The sequence below is a fragment of the Petromyzon marinus genome, assembly GCF_048934315.1.
Source record: "Petromyzon marinus isolate PM22_M1 ecotype Great Lakes invasive population chromosome 68 unlocalized genomic scaffold, UKy_Petmar_22M1.pri1.0 chr68_unloc.1, whole genome shotgun sequence".
Taxonomy (NCBI): Eukaryota; Metazoa; Chordata; class Hyperoartia; order Petromyzontiformes; family Petromyzontidae; genus Petromyzon; species Petromyzon marinus.
In genome coordinates this window covers 567,586-583,702 of record NW_027422597.1, presented here as the reverse complement: position 1 = coordinate 583,702, position 16,117 = coordinate 567,586, and the positions used below count along the sequence as shown (strand labels likewise).

Here is a 16,117-nt window from a genome sequence, read left to right as displayed (position 1 = left end):
AGTGACTGAGATGACTGGCAGATGCACCACCTGTGCCCCTTATTGTGCCAACCTTCTGTGCTTTAGCCACCCGGCGCTCCGCTCGTTATTGTGAGCATCGCTCCTCCGCCCTCCGTTGTTGTTGGAGGGCGACTACCTCCAACTGCCCAGTAGCATCCTTCACGAGCCTCCTCCACAGAGGCCGATCTTGACACCGCTGGTACCAGTCATCGGCAAGTCCACTCAGCTCCACGTCCTCCTGTACTACATCACTCCATCTCTTCTCTAGCCCCGTGCCGCGCCCGCTTAGGTCTGGGAAACTCTCCACTCTCTCCACAACTGCCGCATCACCGATTGGGAGTTGTGGGGGTGGAGTGTCCGATGGTACAAAATACCCAGGCAGGTGCTTAGTTTTGGTGGGGCTGATGGTAAGGCCCCACCTCTTAATGGCACGCTCCAGTCTCAGTAGCAGCGTCTCCAACTCCTCCTCTGAATGAGCAGCTATTACCAAATCATCGGCATACATAACATGGTTGAGCAATAGGGAGCCATCCCTTGACCGCACCCGGGCATCGATTAGCCTCCCATTATATCTGTACCATATGGAGATTCCCCCGGTACAGCTATTGAAGGCTTCACGAACTACGTGGTCAAAATAGATGTTAAATAATGTGGGAGCCAGAGGACATCCCTGTCGCACCCCAAGGTGTACATGGAATGGCTCTGACTCCCGGCCACGTAGTTTTACCCGGGCCCGCTCACCATCACGCTCATCTCTCTGACATTAACACGCTCATCTCTCTAATTAACACGCTAATCTCTCACATTAACACGCTAATCTCTCTCACATTAACACGCTCATCTCTCTCACATTAACACGCTCATCTCTCTCACATTAACACGCTAATCTCTCACACATTAACAAGCTCATCTCTCTCACATTAACACGCTAATCTCTCTCACATTAACACGCTCATCTCTCTCACATTAACACGCTAATCTCTCACACATTAACAAGCTCATCTCTCTCACATTAACACGCTAATCTCTCTCACATTAACACGCTCATCTCTCTCACATTAACACGCTAATCTCTCTCACATTAACACGCTAATCTCTCACACATGAACACGATAATCTCTCTCACATTAACACGCTATTCTCTCACATTAACACGCTCATCTCTCACATTAACACGCTAATCTCTCACATTAACACGCTCATCTCTCACATTAACACACTAATCTCTCTCACATTAACACACTCATCTCTCTCACATTAACATGATCATCTCTCTCACATTAACACGCTGATCTCTCTCACATTAACACGCTAATCTCTCTCACATTAAAACGCTCATCTCTCACATTAACACGCTAATCTCTCACATTAACACGCTCATCTCTCACATTAACACGCTCATCTCTCACATTAAAACGCTCATCTCTCACATTAACACGCTAATCTCTCTCACATTAACACGCTCATCTCTCACATTAACACTCTCATCTCTCTCACATTAACACGCTCATCTCTCAAATTAACACGTTCATCTCTCTCACATTAACACGCTGATCTCTCACATTAACACACTACTCTCTCTCACATTAACACGCTCACCTCTCACATTAACACACTTATCTCTCTCACATTAACACGCTAGTCTTTCTCACATTAACACGCTAATCTCTCTCACATTAACACGCTCATCTCTCACATTAACACGCTTGTCTCTCTCACATTAACATGTTCATCTCTCTCACATTAACACGCTAATCTCTCACATTAACACGCTAATCTCTCTCACATTAACACGCTAATCTCTCTCACATTAACACACTAATCTCTCTCACATTAACACGCTAATCTCTCTCACATTAACACACTAATCTCTCTCACATTAACACGCTAATCTCTCTCACATTAACACGCTAATCTCTCTCACATTAACACGCTCATCTCTCCCACATTAACACGCTAATCTCTCTCACATTAACACGCTAATCTCTCACATTAACACGCTAATCTCTCTCACATTAACACGCTAATCTCTCTCACATTAACACACTAATCTCTCTCACATTAACACGCTAATCTCTCTCACATTAACACGCTTATCTCTCACACATTAACACGCTAATCTCTCACATTAACACGCTAATCTCTCTCACATTAACACGCTCATCTCTCTCACATTAACACGCTCATCTCTCTCGCATTAACACGCTAATCTCTCTCACATTAACACGCTAATCTCTCTCACATTAACACACTAATCTCTCTCACATTAACACGCTAATCTCTCACATTAACACGCTTATCTCTCTCACATTAACACGCTCATCTCTCACATTAACACGCTCATCTCTCACACATTAACACGCTAATCTCTCTCACATTAACACGATAATCTCTCTCACATTAACACGCTAATCTCTCACATTAACACGCTCATCTCTCTCACATTAACACGCTAATCTCTCTCACATTAACACGATAATCTCTCTCACATTAACACGCTAATTTCTCACAATAACACGCTAATCTATCACATTAACACGCTTATCTCTCTCACATTAACACGCTAATCTCTCTCACATTAACACGCTCATCTCTCTCACATTAACACGCTCATCTCTCTCACATTAACACGCTCATCTTTCTCACATTAACACGCTAATCTCTCTCGCATTAACACGCTAATCTCTCACATTAACACGCTAATCTCTCTCACATTAACACACTAATCTCTCTCACATTAACACGCTAATCTCTCACATTAACACGCTAATCTCTCTCACATTAACACGCTCATTTCTCTCACATTAACACGCTAATCTCTCACATTAACATAGCCACCTCCGCGCCCTCCGATCTTGCATTTATTAACATGCTAATTCGTTGCATTAACATAAATAGCCCCGCCCACTTCGTCCATGACCCATGGGCTACACCCTGCCTCAGCAGCTGTCCCACTTTTTGTTCTTCCTGATGATGAACGCTGTCGTTGAAACGTCGGAGGTCTTTTTTTTCTCTCTCGTTATTTCCTTCGAACCTATCCGAGTGACTTTACCTGAAGACCCAAAGAATATGAATTCCGATTTAAAGCTTTCGTGACTGCGAGGATTCTCGAGACAGTCTCGTCCCTTCGCCTGATGAAGGCCACTTGTGTTGTGGCCGAAACGTCGTGAGAATTTTATTGTGTTATTTTTTTTTATTAATTAATTATTTTATTCTCATTCTACGCGACTTTACCGAAAGAACCAAAGAAGATGAATATGAATTCCGGCAGTCCAGATTTGTACCGTACTTACCACTCCAATCTCGAAGAATCTGCATGGGGTGCAGTATTTTTATTTGAGTAGTATGTAGTGTATAATGCACTGTTTATAATACTTAACACTTATTTCAAGCACGCTGCGATCAACCGCAGCTACTTTTACGTCACGTACATGGTGCCGATCGCCGGACCGGCTACAACCTTTGGAGCGGTTTAACCGATTCCGGCCCGGGACCGCCTTTAGTGGTTGATTTTTTTCCTCCTTCACCACTGAAGTATCTAAGCAAACTAAACTACCGGGAGGTTTAAAGTTTGGTTTTTCCCCTCTCATTCTCTCTCTGTGTGTCTCGTTGCTCTCTCTCTCTCTGCGTGTGTGTCTGTCTTTGTGTCTCCATGTCTGTGCCTCGTCTCTCTCCCAAATTTCACCACTTAACTAGCGATCTTTGGAAAAAAAACGTAATCAACCAGAACGTGTGTTAATTGTGTGTTGACCGACTCTCTGTGTTGCATTACATTACATGTCCAAATTTTACTAAGTTTGATTTGGTGTTGCCTTCTTCGTCTGTCTGTCTGTCTCCCCTCGGTTGATGCTGTCTCCTCCAGCGTTGGCGGTGGATCTCTCATTGCGGGATCTCTCATTGACATGCTAATTCCTCTAACCACCACCCCCCCACCGCTCTCTCTGTCCCCCCTCTCTACCTATTTAAGGCCTCGACACAGAGGCGTTGTTTCTCTGTGTGCCCATACATGTGTGTCTCTCTGTGTTAACTCTTTCCGCTTGTGTGTCTGTGTATATGTGTCTCCGGTTCTGTGTCTCGTCTCTCTCTTAAAACCTTTGCAGTCTTTAGAAGAACGTAATCAACCGGGTAGGGTGTTGACTGTCATGTCAGCCGACTATCTGCGCTGTGTTGCATTATATTTCTAAGTCCACTAGGCGTGTTTCTCTTTCATTTGTACCCGACGATGATTGCCTGCTTTGCAATCGAAACGTCGTGTACGTTATTATGCAATTCATCATTTTCTATTTCTCTCCGTGACTTTACCGAAAGAACCAAAGAATAAACTAAACTAATTTTAGTTTTACTAGGAAAGTCCCACTGAACTACACGGCTCTTTTTTTTCAGAAGCGAAGCGGCTCATCATGTATAGCAGCCAAATACTCCCAACGCATGTTTCTAAATATTGAGGGTCAAAAAAAAGAAAACTGGAGGGCCCGGAGATAATCCACGTAACCACGGGGAGAACATGCAAACTGCGAACCCCAAGTATACAGTTATCAAGGTCGTGTGTCGGGATCGAACCCACGACCTCCTGGATACCTATCGCCTGTCCATCCTCTTTTTACACGCTTTTATTTAACTCGTTCTGTCTGCTGTTGTTGTTAAAGCCTCAAAAAATCTTGTAACTCAATTTTTTACCCGCTTCCCAATGTGGTATCGACTGAAAACTTGGTAGACTTATGTCGCACTGATGACAGGACTGTGTTCTATCGTTAAAATTAAAAAAAAATACATATATTTTTTAATATTTTATACACGCTTTTAGTTAACTTACTGTCTGTTGTATCTTCAAATCTTGTAATTCAATTTCAACCATCTTCCCAACGCGGTATCGACTGAAAACTTGGTATACTTATGCCATACTGATGACAAGACTGTGTTCTATCGTAAAAATTTTAAATATATTTTTAACATTTTATACACGCTTTTATTTAACTTACTGTCTGTTGTATCCTCAAATCTTGTAACTCAATTTCAACCATCTTCCCAACGCGGTATCGACTGAAAACTTGGTGTATGTATGTCATACTGATGACAATACTAGATTCTATCATTAAACATATATATTTTTTTAAAGATAATTTTTTCTACACGTTATGTTTCGGCTTGTGTGCTAATTGTCCACTGCTCAACTCACGTTGGCTGTAAATCCCCACGGGGGTCCCCCTCACGTTGTGGCCAAGCTTCGGGGCCAATTCCTGGAGTCGTGGTAGAGTTCTGCCATTAATCGTACGTTTACACTTCATTAAAGAGTGTTTAACAGAAAAAATTTATTTCATTTTTATTTTATCCGAGCTTGTAACTGCCTCAGATATCCACTGGACTGCGTAGTCCCACAATCACTGCGATGTGGGATATTCAATTCCTCTTCCTCCAGAACCTCCCTCCGTCCCCCCTTCCTCCACCGTCTCCCTCTACCTCATACTCCCTCTCTCCTCCTCCCTCTCTCTCCCCCTACCTCATACTCCTCATCCTCCTCCCTCCCTCCCTACCTCCACCATCTCCCCCTACCTCATACTCCTCATCCTCCTCATCCCTCTCTCTCCCCCTACCTCTTACTCCTCATCCTCCTCCCTCCCTCCCCCCTTCCTCTACCGTCTCCCCCTACCTCATACTCCTCATCCTTCTCCTCCCTCTCTCCCTCTACCTCATACTCCTCATCCTCCTCCCTCTCTCCCCCCCTTCCTCCGTCTCCCTCTACCTCATACTCATCCTCCCTCTCCTCTTCCCTCTCTCTCCCCCTACCTCACACTCCTCCTCCTCCTCCCCCTCTCCCCCTCTCCCCCCCTCCTCCCCCACCACACAGCGGTGACCGCCGTCGACGACGCTGGGCCGGACCCGACGCCGCCTCCCCTCCTCTCGCTGCTCTTCAACATCTCCAACGTGCGGCGCCACGAGCTCATCGCCTCGGCCGAGCTGAGGCTGCCGCGGGCGCTGCCGGGCGGCGTTCGCTGCGCCGGCGTGGCCGGGGACGGCCCCCCGCCGGGCCACGCCCCCCCGCCGGGCCACGCCCCCCCGCCGGGCCACGCCCCCCCGCCGGGCCACGCCCCCGGAGGGGAGGGGGTCGCAGCGGAGGGCGGGGCGGAGCCGCAGGGGGAGGCGCTGTTCGTGACGTTCGACGTGACGCCGGCCGTGCGCGGATGGCAGCGTGACGGGACGGGCGCCCAGAGGCTGCGGGTTCGCGTGGAGCGCGCGGACGGCGGCGGAGGAGGAGGAGGCGGAGGAGGAGGAGGAGGAGGAGGAAGAGGAGGCGGAGGAGGAGGAGGAGGCGGAGGAAGAGGAGAAAGAGGAGGAGGAGGAGGAGGAGGAAGAGGAGGAGGCGGAGGAGGAGGCGGAGGAGGCGGAGGAGGAGGCAGAGGAGGAGGAGGCGGAGGAGGAGGAGGCCGAGGAGGAGGAGGAGGAGGAGGCGGAGGAGGAGGAAGAGGAGGCGGAGGAGGCGGAGGAGGAGGCGGAGGAGGTGGAGGAGGCGGAGGAGGAGGCGGAGGAGGAGGAGGAGGAGGAGGAGGCGGAGGAGGAGGAGGCGGAGGAGGAGGCGGAGGAGGCGGAGGAGGAGGCGGAGGAGGCGGAGGAGGAGGAGGAGGAGGTGGAGGAGGAGGAGGAAGAGGAGGCGGAGGAGGCGGAGGAGGAGGCGGAGGAGGCGGAGGAGGAGGAGGAGGAGGAGGAGGAAGCGGAGGAGGAGGAGGCGGAGGAGGAGGCGGCGATGATACCGGCAACAAGCTCAGAAGCAGCAGCGCTGACAAAAGTTACAGCACGGGCGACGGCAACGGCAGCTATGACAATACCAACAGCACGTTCAGCGGCGGCAACAAGAACAGCGGCAGCAGCAATAATGACAGTAATAATAGCCACAGCAGCTATGATAACGGTACCAAACACAACACGTTCAGCAGCAATAACAGCCACAACAACAACAGCGGCAGCAGTACCAGCAATGATAACAAGAACAGCCACAACAACAACAGCAGCTACAGCAGCAGCAGCAATAATAACAAGAACAGCCACAACAACAACAGCCACAGCAGCAGCAATAATAAGAACAGCCACAACAACAGCTACAGCACCAGCAATGATAACGATAACAAGAACAGCCACAACAACAACAGCTACAGCAGCAGCAATGATAACAAGAACAGCCACAACAACAACAACAGCTACAGCAATGATAACAACAGCAGCAGCAATGATAACAAGAACAGCCACAACAACAACAGCTACAGCAGCAGCAATGATAACGATAACAGCCACAGCAGCAGCAATAATAACGATAACAGCCACAACAACAACAGCTACAGCACCAGCAATGATAACGGTAACAAGAACAGCCACAACAACAACAGCTACAGCAGCACCAGCAATAATAACAAGAACAGCCACAACAACAACAACAGCTACAGCAGCAGCAGCAATGATAACGATAACAGCCACAACAACAGCCACAGCCACAGCAGCCACAGCAGCAGCACGAGTGGCATCAGTGTAACGAGCGGCCTCCTCGACAGCGACAGCGGCGGCGGCGTCGTCGTCGCAGCGATAAAAATCCCCGTCACGAACGCCCACAGCGGCGGCCACCTCCTCAACGCCGTCGCCTCGAAGCTCACGGCCGAGGCCCTCCTCATCGTGTTCTCCGACGACGCGAGGAGACGTCACCATCACCGTCACCGTCACCGTCGCCTCCTCCTCCGGCAGGACAGCCGTCACCGTCACCGTCACCGCCGCCGCCGCCGCCGCCATCGCCGCCATCGCCGCGGCCGCGGTCGGCACCAGGTGCCCGAGACGGCCGCCGGCCACCGGGAGGAGGAGGAGGAGGAGGCCGTCGTCGCCGGCCCCCCGGCCGCCGGACCCCCGGCCGCCGGCCGTGCCCGGCGCTACGCGGCGCCGGCGGGAGGGGCCGGGGGAGCTGCGGCCGCCGGTCAGAGGCGAGGACGAGGCTCCGTCTACTGCAGGAAGGTGCCGCTCAGGGTCAGCTTCAAGGACATCGGCTGGAACACGTGGATCATCGCCCCGCAGGTTCACCCCACCCCCCACCCAGCACCACCACCACCACCACGATAAGCGCGTGACCCGCCCCCCCACCCACCACCCGGTGTAGCCCAAGCAGACCGTTGCGGGCAAAGTGCTCTCGGTAGCGGGTAGCAGCGGCTGTGAAGGCCGGCAGAGCGCACGTAGGGGGTGGGGGTTTGGCTGGCACCAGGCCTGGCCGCCTTTGTCTCCCAAGTGTGCGGAGCTTACCGCACACGCCGTAAACCCAGGTGCCCGTCGACTTAAGGTATTCGTTAACGGGTGTCGGTGACCATGGGTGGGGAATCGAACTCGGGGTCGCCGGGTTCGTAACGCAGGTCGCCAACCGCTACAGCTGCTGCTCACAACCCCAACCTCCCTCATCACATCCGCGCGCACTACAAACAACAACAATAACAACAACCGCCATTCGCCACTAAGTGGCGGTGACGTCACCACGACGCTTGTGCCAGGCCACGTGCTCGTTGAGGCCACGTGAAGTGTCGAACGCCCGCTGGCAGGAGGTCACGGGGCAGACCCAGCAGGTGCCACGGGTCGACTGACTGAGATGACTGGCTGATGCACCACCTGTGCCCCCTACTGTGCCAACCTGCTGTGCTTTAGCCACCCGGCGCTCCGCTCGTTGTTGTGAGCGTCGCTCCTCCGCCCTCCGTTGTTGTTGGAGGGCGACTGCCTCCAACTGCCCAGTAGCAGCGTCCTTCACGAGCATCCTCCACAGAGGCCGATCTTGACACCGCTGGTACCAGTCATCGGCAAGTCCACTCAGCTCCACGTCCTCCTGTACCACATCTCTCCATCTCTTCTCTAGCCCGTGCCGCGCCCGCTTAGCCCCCTCCATCCGGCCGAACAAAAGCTGTTTAGGTATGCGGTGGCTGGGCGTGCGGGCTACATGTCCCAGCCAACGCAGACTTGCCTGCCGGAGGAGCTCACCAATGGGACTTTGTCCAGATCTTTCAAGGATTTGTGAGCTCCTCACACAATCCAACTTGGTTAAACCCAGGATGGATCGTAGGCAGGCAAGCCTAAATGTATCTAACCGGTGAAGATGTTCCATTAAGGGGGCCCACGTTTAGCAAGCGTAGAGAAGGGAGGGAAAGAGTGTGGCCGAGAAGACCTGAAGCTTCGTGCGGAGCGACAGACCAGGTAGCTTCCACACAGCATTATGCAACCAATGAAAAGATAATGCCGCTTGACTGATTCTGAGTGAGACCTCTGCTGTTAAACCGGAACCGGTCATGAGCACACTGCCCAGGTATGGCAAACTCTCCACTCTCTCCACAACTGCCCCATCACCGATTGGGAGATATGGGGGTGGACTGCTTAGTTTTGGTGGGGCTGATTGTAAGGCCCCACCTCTTAGTGGCAAGCTCCAGGTTCAGCATCAGCACCTCCAACTCCTCCTCTGAGTGAGCAGCAATTACCAGATCATTGGCATACATAATACGGTTGACCAATAGGAAGCCGTCCCTTGACCGCACCTGGGCATCGATCAGCCTCCCATTATATCTGTACCATATGGAGATTCCCCCGGTAGAGCTATTGAAGGCTTCATGAACTACATGGTCTAGATAGATGTTAAATAATGTGGGAGCCAGAGGACATCCCAGTCGCACCCCAAGGTGTACAGGGAATGGCTCCGACTCCCGGCCACGTAGTTTTACCCGGGCCCGCTCACCATCGTGAAGGTCCTTAATGATCGTGAGCAGAGGGTCAGGGACTCCGAAAGCACGAAGAATAACCCAGAGCTCAGGCATACTGATGGTATCATAGGCCTTGACCAGGTCAATAAAGCAGAGATGTAGGTCTTGCTGGAATTCCCTACATATCTGCTGTAGCAGACGGACAGAAAATATGGCATCTGTGCAGGACCGTCCTTTCCTGAAACCGCATTAGGTCTCTGCAAGCATCTCCTCAGCATGCCTAGCATGGCGATGTTGAATAATCCTTGCCAGGACTTTTCCTGGCACACTAGTCTCAGACTCTGGATCGCCTTCAGTACTTCCTCAACAGATGGCACCTCAGCCAGCCACTCACAGGGGGTGACTTCTTCCAATATTTGAGGCACAGCAGCCTCAGCAGGGTCATTCCCACTTTGTTCCACGTTGTTTTACAGGTTGAGGGACTTTCCCTCCCCCAGGACCTCACAGAAATGCTCAGCAAATCTGCAAACCTGTTTCTGGGGGTCGGAGATTGGATCCCCGTTCTCTCCCCTAATGATAGTAATAGGTGTGGCGCTGCAGGTTACTTTTTTGATGGAATTAAAGAGCGATTTGTGATCGTGGGCCATTGAGGCAGACTCTCTCCTCAGAAACCCGCGGCCACCACCCATCCTTGCAGCGCCTCATGCTACTCCGAACCTCCGAGCGAAGGCTGAGGTAAGCCTCCTCATTCTCCGTCGTGGGATTCTGGGCCTGTTGCTTTTTCTCAGTCAGCTTGAACACCTTCTCTGTCAGCCAGGGTCTCTGGGGAGGTCTGGATCGCGTACCCAAAGCAGCCATTGCAGCTGCATGAGACATAGTCCTAAACCTCGCCCATTTTCCCTTGACATCAGGATGAGTGGGGGACGATGCCAACCCCAGCCGCAAGCGATGATGAAATTCTTGCTTACAACTTTCATGAGCTGAGATCAGGCCACTGAGTTTGAATGGGGTCCTGGATGTCCACCCTCCACTGGAGTGGAAGAATATCAGGCGCATCTTACAAATTACAAGCCGATGATCAGTTGGCAGATCAGCTCCACGGTAGGTCCTGGTGTCAAGGACATGGGCCTGAATCCACTGTTCTCTCACTACATAGTCCAATAGATATTCTTGCTTGGACCCAGCATGCATCCATGATGCTGTGAGGATGCGCCGATGCCAAAACAGCGTGTTGGTAATTACAAGCCCATGGGCTGCACAAAAATCTAGCAGCATCCTACCGTTGTTATTGAGCTGATCTGGCCCATGCCTTCCAATCACTCCAGACCAAGTGCCAGTATCATGACCCACTCGGGCATTAAAGTCACCCAACAGGATGACTCTATCCCAAGGGGCCACTTTAGCTAGCACCTGTGACAGGTCACAGAAGACATTTGACTTATCGGCCTTGCCTGCATCCCTCCACTGATGTTCATCTTCACTCATGGCATGAGTGACCACAACCACCACTCGTTGTCTCTGGTTGTTGAGAAGGCCAGCCCACAGTAGCCTGGGGCTTGCAGCTTCGCACACCTCACCGTCAGGCTCCAAAACCCCCTTCATGTTTTTTTGTTCAGAAGAAGGGCAACGCCTTGTTGTTTGGCCCCGAGTAGAGGACTGTCTACTCCTCACGGTGGCTGGAGCCAGAGCCAATCCGCTGGAGCTACGCAATCCTGCAGAGATCCAAGCGGCACTGGTCCAGCTCCCAACGGAGGAGTGGCAACCTCTCATCCGCAGTGAGCGTTGAAAATTTTCACGTGGCCACTGGCGGTGGCTTTGTGTTGTTTCTGGAGGGCAAGGATTCAGTCTCCTGGCTCCGCCAAATGCGATTTGGCTAGGAGACAGAATAGACGCCTGTCCCCCCCCGGGGCAATGGCGGAGCCAGGATTTTCAGGTAGGGGGGCAACCCCTCCAAGCAATGAAAAATGATCGAGGAGTTCTTAGTAAGCAAGGACTTGTCCCTTGCGTTTTATTGGACACGTGGCTGGCGATGGGTCGAATTCGAACCGCGTTGCGATTGGCATCGCGCTCGCTCGCTGAAGGTGTTTACCTTGAGGGAAGTCGTGTACTGCGTACGCAACTGCGCACAATTCTGCGAGCGGCGACGTCACATCTGTGACATCACCGCATGCGGCAGCGTCACACAGTGTGCCCGCTGACGTCACGCACCACCCCCCCCGCCCCCCCAAACCCTCCGCGTAGGCCGTGTATTAATCCAAGACAAGAGTCCAAGTCTCGGGCGAAGCCGGGTAGCAAAGCTAGTCACCAATAAACCCCAATGATCCGATCAAAATTAGGGATTTAGATCGGATTTTTTTTTTTGGGGGGGGGGGGAGGGGGGCACGTGCCACCCCCACTGGCTCTGCCAGTGTCCCCGGGGCCCACGGCACAAGCTAAGCTAGATATCTTCCACCCGGTATTGTGGCAATTCAATTGATGGAGGGGTTACCAACCCCCTCGCACCCGTCCAGAGCCCCCCCCCGTTTTGGGCTGCTGTTGTGGCGGCTTAGAGCACCATGAGGGGATTCTGAAACTGGCCTTCCCTCCGTGGCACTGCCCATCACAGCGTTACAGTCCGGCAGCACCGAGGAAGCATGGAGTTGCCTTACACAACAACAACAACAACAACCGCCATTCGCCACTAAGTGGCGGTGACGTCACCACGACGCTTGTGCCAGGCTAGCCTGGCCTGCTTTACACACACACACAGACATACATATACACGTGCGCCCACATTAACCAGACAGCCCTTCTTTGACCCGTAGTCTTAAACCCTCCACATCTCCCCCCTCTCGCCATTCCCCCCCCCCCTCCTCCCCTCCCCGCTCACACACAGGAGAACGAGGTTGTAAGACTGCACGAGTTATGTTCCAAAGTCGGTGACTGCCACGCACACAAATTCGCACCGGAAACAGCCCTTCCTTGACCCACAGGCTCAAACCACCCTCTGCCCCCGCCCGCCGCCGCCGCCCCTCTCCTCCACACAGGAGCGCGTGAACAATGTTCGCAATACGAAGGCTGCCCCGTGCATTCACCCGAGACAGTCTCCTTTGATCAGTCTCTCAAAAAAAAAAACCCCTCTGGCCTCCCCACACCTCCCCATGCCGCCCCAGGAGTACGAGGCATACGACTGCGTGGGCAATTGCTCGTTTCCGCTGACGGACCACGTGACCCCCACGAAGCACGCCATCGTGCGCGCGCTCCTTCACACCCGGCGGCCCGAGACGGTCATGCGGCCCTGCTGCGTGCCGACGCGACTTGAGGCCATCTCCATCCTGTACCTGGACCCGGCCGGCAAGGTCACCTACCGCTACCGCTACGAGGGAATGGTCGTGGCCGAGTGCGGGTGCAGATAGGGGACAGAGAGATACAGGCGGCGGAGAGGTGGGAGAGGTGGGGGGGGAGGTGGGGGTGGGTGGGGAGGAGGAGACGGGGAAGAATAAGAGTGGTCACTTATCTTCTTTGGTTCTTTCGGTAAAGTCACGTAGAATGAGAATTTTTATTGTGTTATTTTATTTCATCAATTTATTATTTTATTCTCATTCTACGTGGTGACTTTACCGAAAGAACCAAAGAAGATGAATCATTGCAGTCACGAAAGCTTTAAATCGAAAGTGGTCACTTATCTTCCGCGAGGGCACGATGGATGGTGGCCGAGTGCGGGTGAAGGCGGAGAGATGGAAGAGGAAGGAGATCGGTGAGAGAGAGGAGACTGGAGAGAGAGGGTAAGAGGGGGAGAGATGTGTGTCCGGATGTTGAACCTCTTTTGGCACGTAGCCAACCACGCCAATCGGAGGTGCGGGGGAATGATAGCAGACTGACACATAAAGCAGTTCTAAATAAATGAGTTTTCAATCTAGCCGGAGAGAGTGGAGAGAGAGGAAGAGATGGAAGTGATGGGAGGGGGGAAGAAAAGTCAGAGAGATGAGAGAGAGGAGCCAGGGGAGAGTCCATTGCGAGGGCGGAGAGAGCTAGCGGAATAACGTAGACGTCATGGAGAGTGGGAGGGTTTTAGGGATAGAACCACTGCCATCTTCACCAATGCACAGTCATAGCCATCGTCATAGGCATCGTTGTAATCACAGTCATCATCATAGTTATAGCCGTTATCGGCAGTCATTGTGATAGCCATCGTCATAGTCGTCAAAGACTTTATCATAGTCATCAGTCATTGTGATAGTCACCGTCATAGATGTCATTGTTATAGCCATTGTCATCATGAAAGTGGGAGTGAATACGTGGTGTAGATTTCGCGTTGATTTCGATGCCATGGGTTAAATCTCGATTAGTTTACTGTCTCTCGTTGTTAACCTCACACCTCACGGTTTGCGTTGTTGCGTCTGTGGCACGGTACTTGATGAACAAACTCTTGTTGATGTTTAAAAAAATAAAATAAAAACAAAGATGTAGCCCATTCGAAACGACATCTGTGGCGTTTGCTTTAATCTGCGCGAGATTCCCAAACGCAGAGTTTATTCACTGACATAATGAGAGTCTTTATCCTGGAAGAAATCCGATGAGCTGTGAAGATCTTTTTAACACAGACGTCCAGGTGAGCCACACCGACTCAGGGCGCCACGTTGGGGGCACCACGTTGGCTCGGAGGTGTTAACTCCCTCTCCCGGTATACAGGACGTGGGTTTGATCCCGACCCCGACGCCTGCTGCTGTATATTTGGAATGTTCGTCTCTCTCCCCGTGGTTGTGGATTTTTCTCAGGGTCCTCCATCTTTTCGCTCCACATTTAGTATCGACATCACCACACGTTCAGAGCATTCAGCTGCTGAATATTTACGTGCGATGCTGATAAGCCACTTTCGTTGAGCTATCATTTGTGATAGCCAGGTCGACTCTGAAAAAGAGCCATGTGGCTCAATTGGGGCCTTAGCCAGCAAAAATAAAAAAAAAATGTTTCGGAGTTTAGTTTAGACTCCGGGGACTTTTCCAGGAGGATCCTGTCGCTGCTGCATTGAAGTTTAGTTTTTTTGTTTTGTAAGATGTTTGGAGCCGATTAACGATGAGCTAAATTTCACTTTAAGCCTTCCGTGACTGCAGGGATTCATATTCTTGGTTCTTTCGGTAAAGTCACCACCACGTAGAAGGGAAAAAATAAAATAATAAAACAATACAATTCTCACGACGTTTTGATTGCAACACAAGCAATCATCATCGGGTGTGAAAACCACAGCAATAATTTTTTTGAAAAAAGTGGCGTTTTCTTCTTAACGTTAGCACCACCGACAGCGACAGGCGGTTGTTCAGACGGTCGAGTCCATCTATGCTCGGAACGGAGGAGGGGGTAGAGAAGGAGAATGGAATGCGGTCTGAAAGTCACCGTAAGCGTGAACAAAATCAATCAAGACCCGAAATGGTTTATCACATCCTTCCAATGATTGCTTAGCCAGAATCCATCTTCTCGGTTTAAATCGTCTCTGTGCTTGTACATGTGGATAGCCCCATGTGATAAACCATTTCGGGTCTTGATTGATCGTGTTCACGCTTACGGTGACTTTCAGACCGCATTCCATTCTCCTTCTCTCCCACCTCCTCCGTTCCGAGCACAGATGAACTCGTCCGTCTGAACAACCGCCAGTCGCTGTCGGTGGTGCTAACGTTAAGAAGAAAAAAACGCCACTTTGTAAAAAAAAAATATCTCTTGCTGTGGTTTTCACACCCGATGATGATTGCTTGTGTTGCAGTCGAAACGTCGTGACTTTGCCGAAAGAACCAAGAATAACGACGAGTTGTTTATTAATTCTAGATTTGAAGCTTTCGTGACTGCAAGGATCCATACTCTTTGGTTCTATTCGGTAAAGTCACGTAGTAGGCAAAAAATAAAACAACAAAAATCACGACGTTTCGGCCACAACACAAGCGGCATTCATCAGGTGAAGGGACCAGACTGTCTAGAGGACAGCGTTGGAGTGAAAACAGCCAAGCCCAGGTAGCGTCCTTTCATTTCTATACTACTTCCTTCGTCAAGCGCTTTGCTTCCTCCCACACAGAGCTTGGCTGTTTTCACTCCAACGCTGTCCTCATGACAGCACGGTCCCTTCACCTGATGAGGGCCACTTGTGTTGTGGCCGAAACGTCGTGGTTTTTGTTATTTTGTTTTTTTACCTACGTGACTTTACCCAATAGAACTCAAAGAGTATATTTGTTTATTACTCAAGTGAGCAGAAGCCGGAGCACACGGAGGAAACCCTACTCCTTTGCGTGAGGGGGCAATGACGTCATCCTCGTCACGGATGGAGAGGGATGGCGATTGCTCCACTTGCTTAAGGAGCGTAAACCTCTCAAGGAGAAATGCAGTAAAACCTTACGGATCGCGAGCAACTTGGTTCTTGCGAGTGTTTTGCAAGACGAGCAAAAAATTTTTTG

General features: G+C 51.2%; 1 protein-coding gene across 1 annotated transcript in view; it reads left to right on the top strand.

Annotated features, from left to right (window-relative positions):
* Positions 1 to 13,137, top strand: part of LOC116958025 (uncharacterized) — a 29,154-nt gene extending 16,017 nt beyond the window's left edge. The window contains exons 3-5 of the mRNA XM_076058210.1: positions 5,846 to 6,282; positions 6,718 to 8,046; positions 12,851 to 13,137. Coding sequence (XP_075914325.1) covers positions 5,846 to 6,282; positions 6,718 to 8,046; positions 12,851 to 13,093 — 2,009 coding nt within the window. The 3' untranslated portion in view covers positions 13,094 to 13,137. The remainder of the gene's footprint in view (positions 1 to 5,845; positions 6,283 to 6,717; positions 8,047 to 12,850) is intronic.
* Positions 13,138 to 16,117: the final 2,980 nt, after the last annotated feature.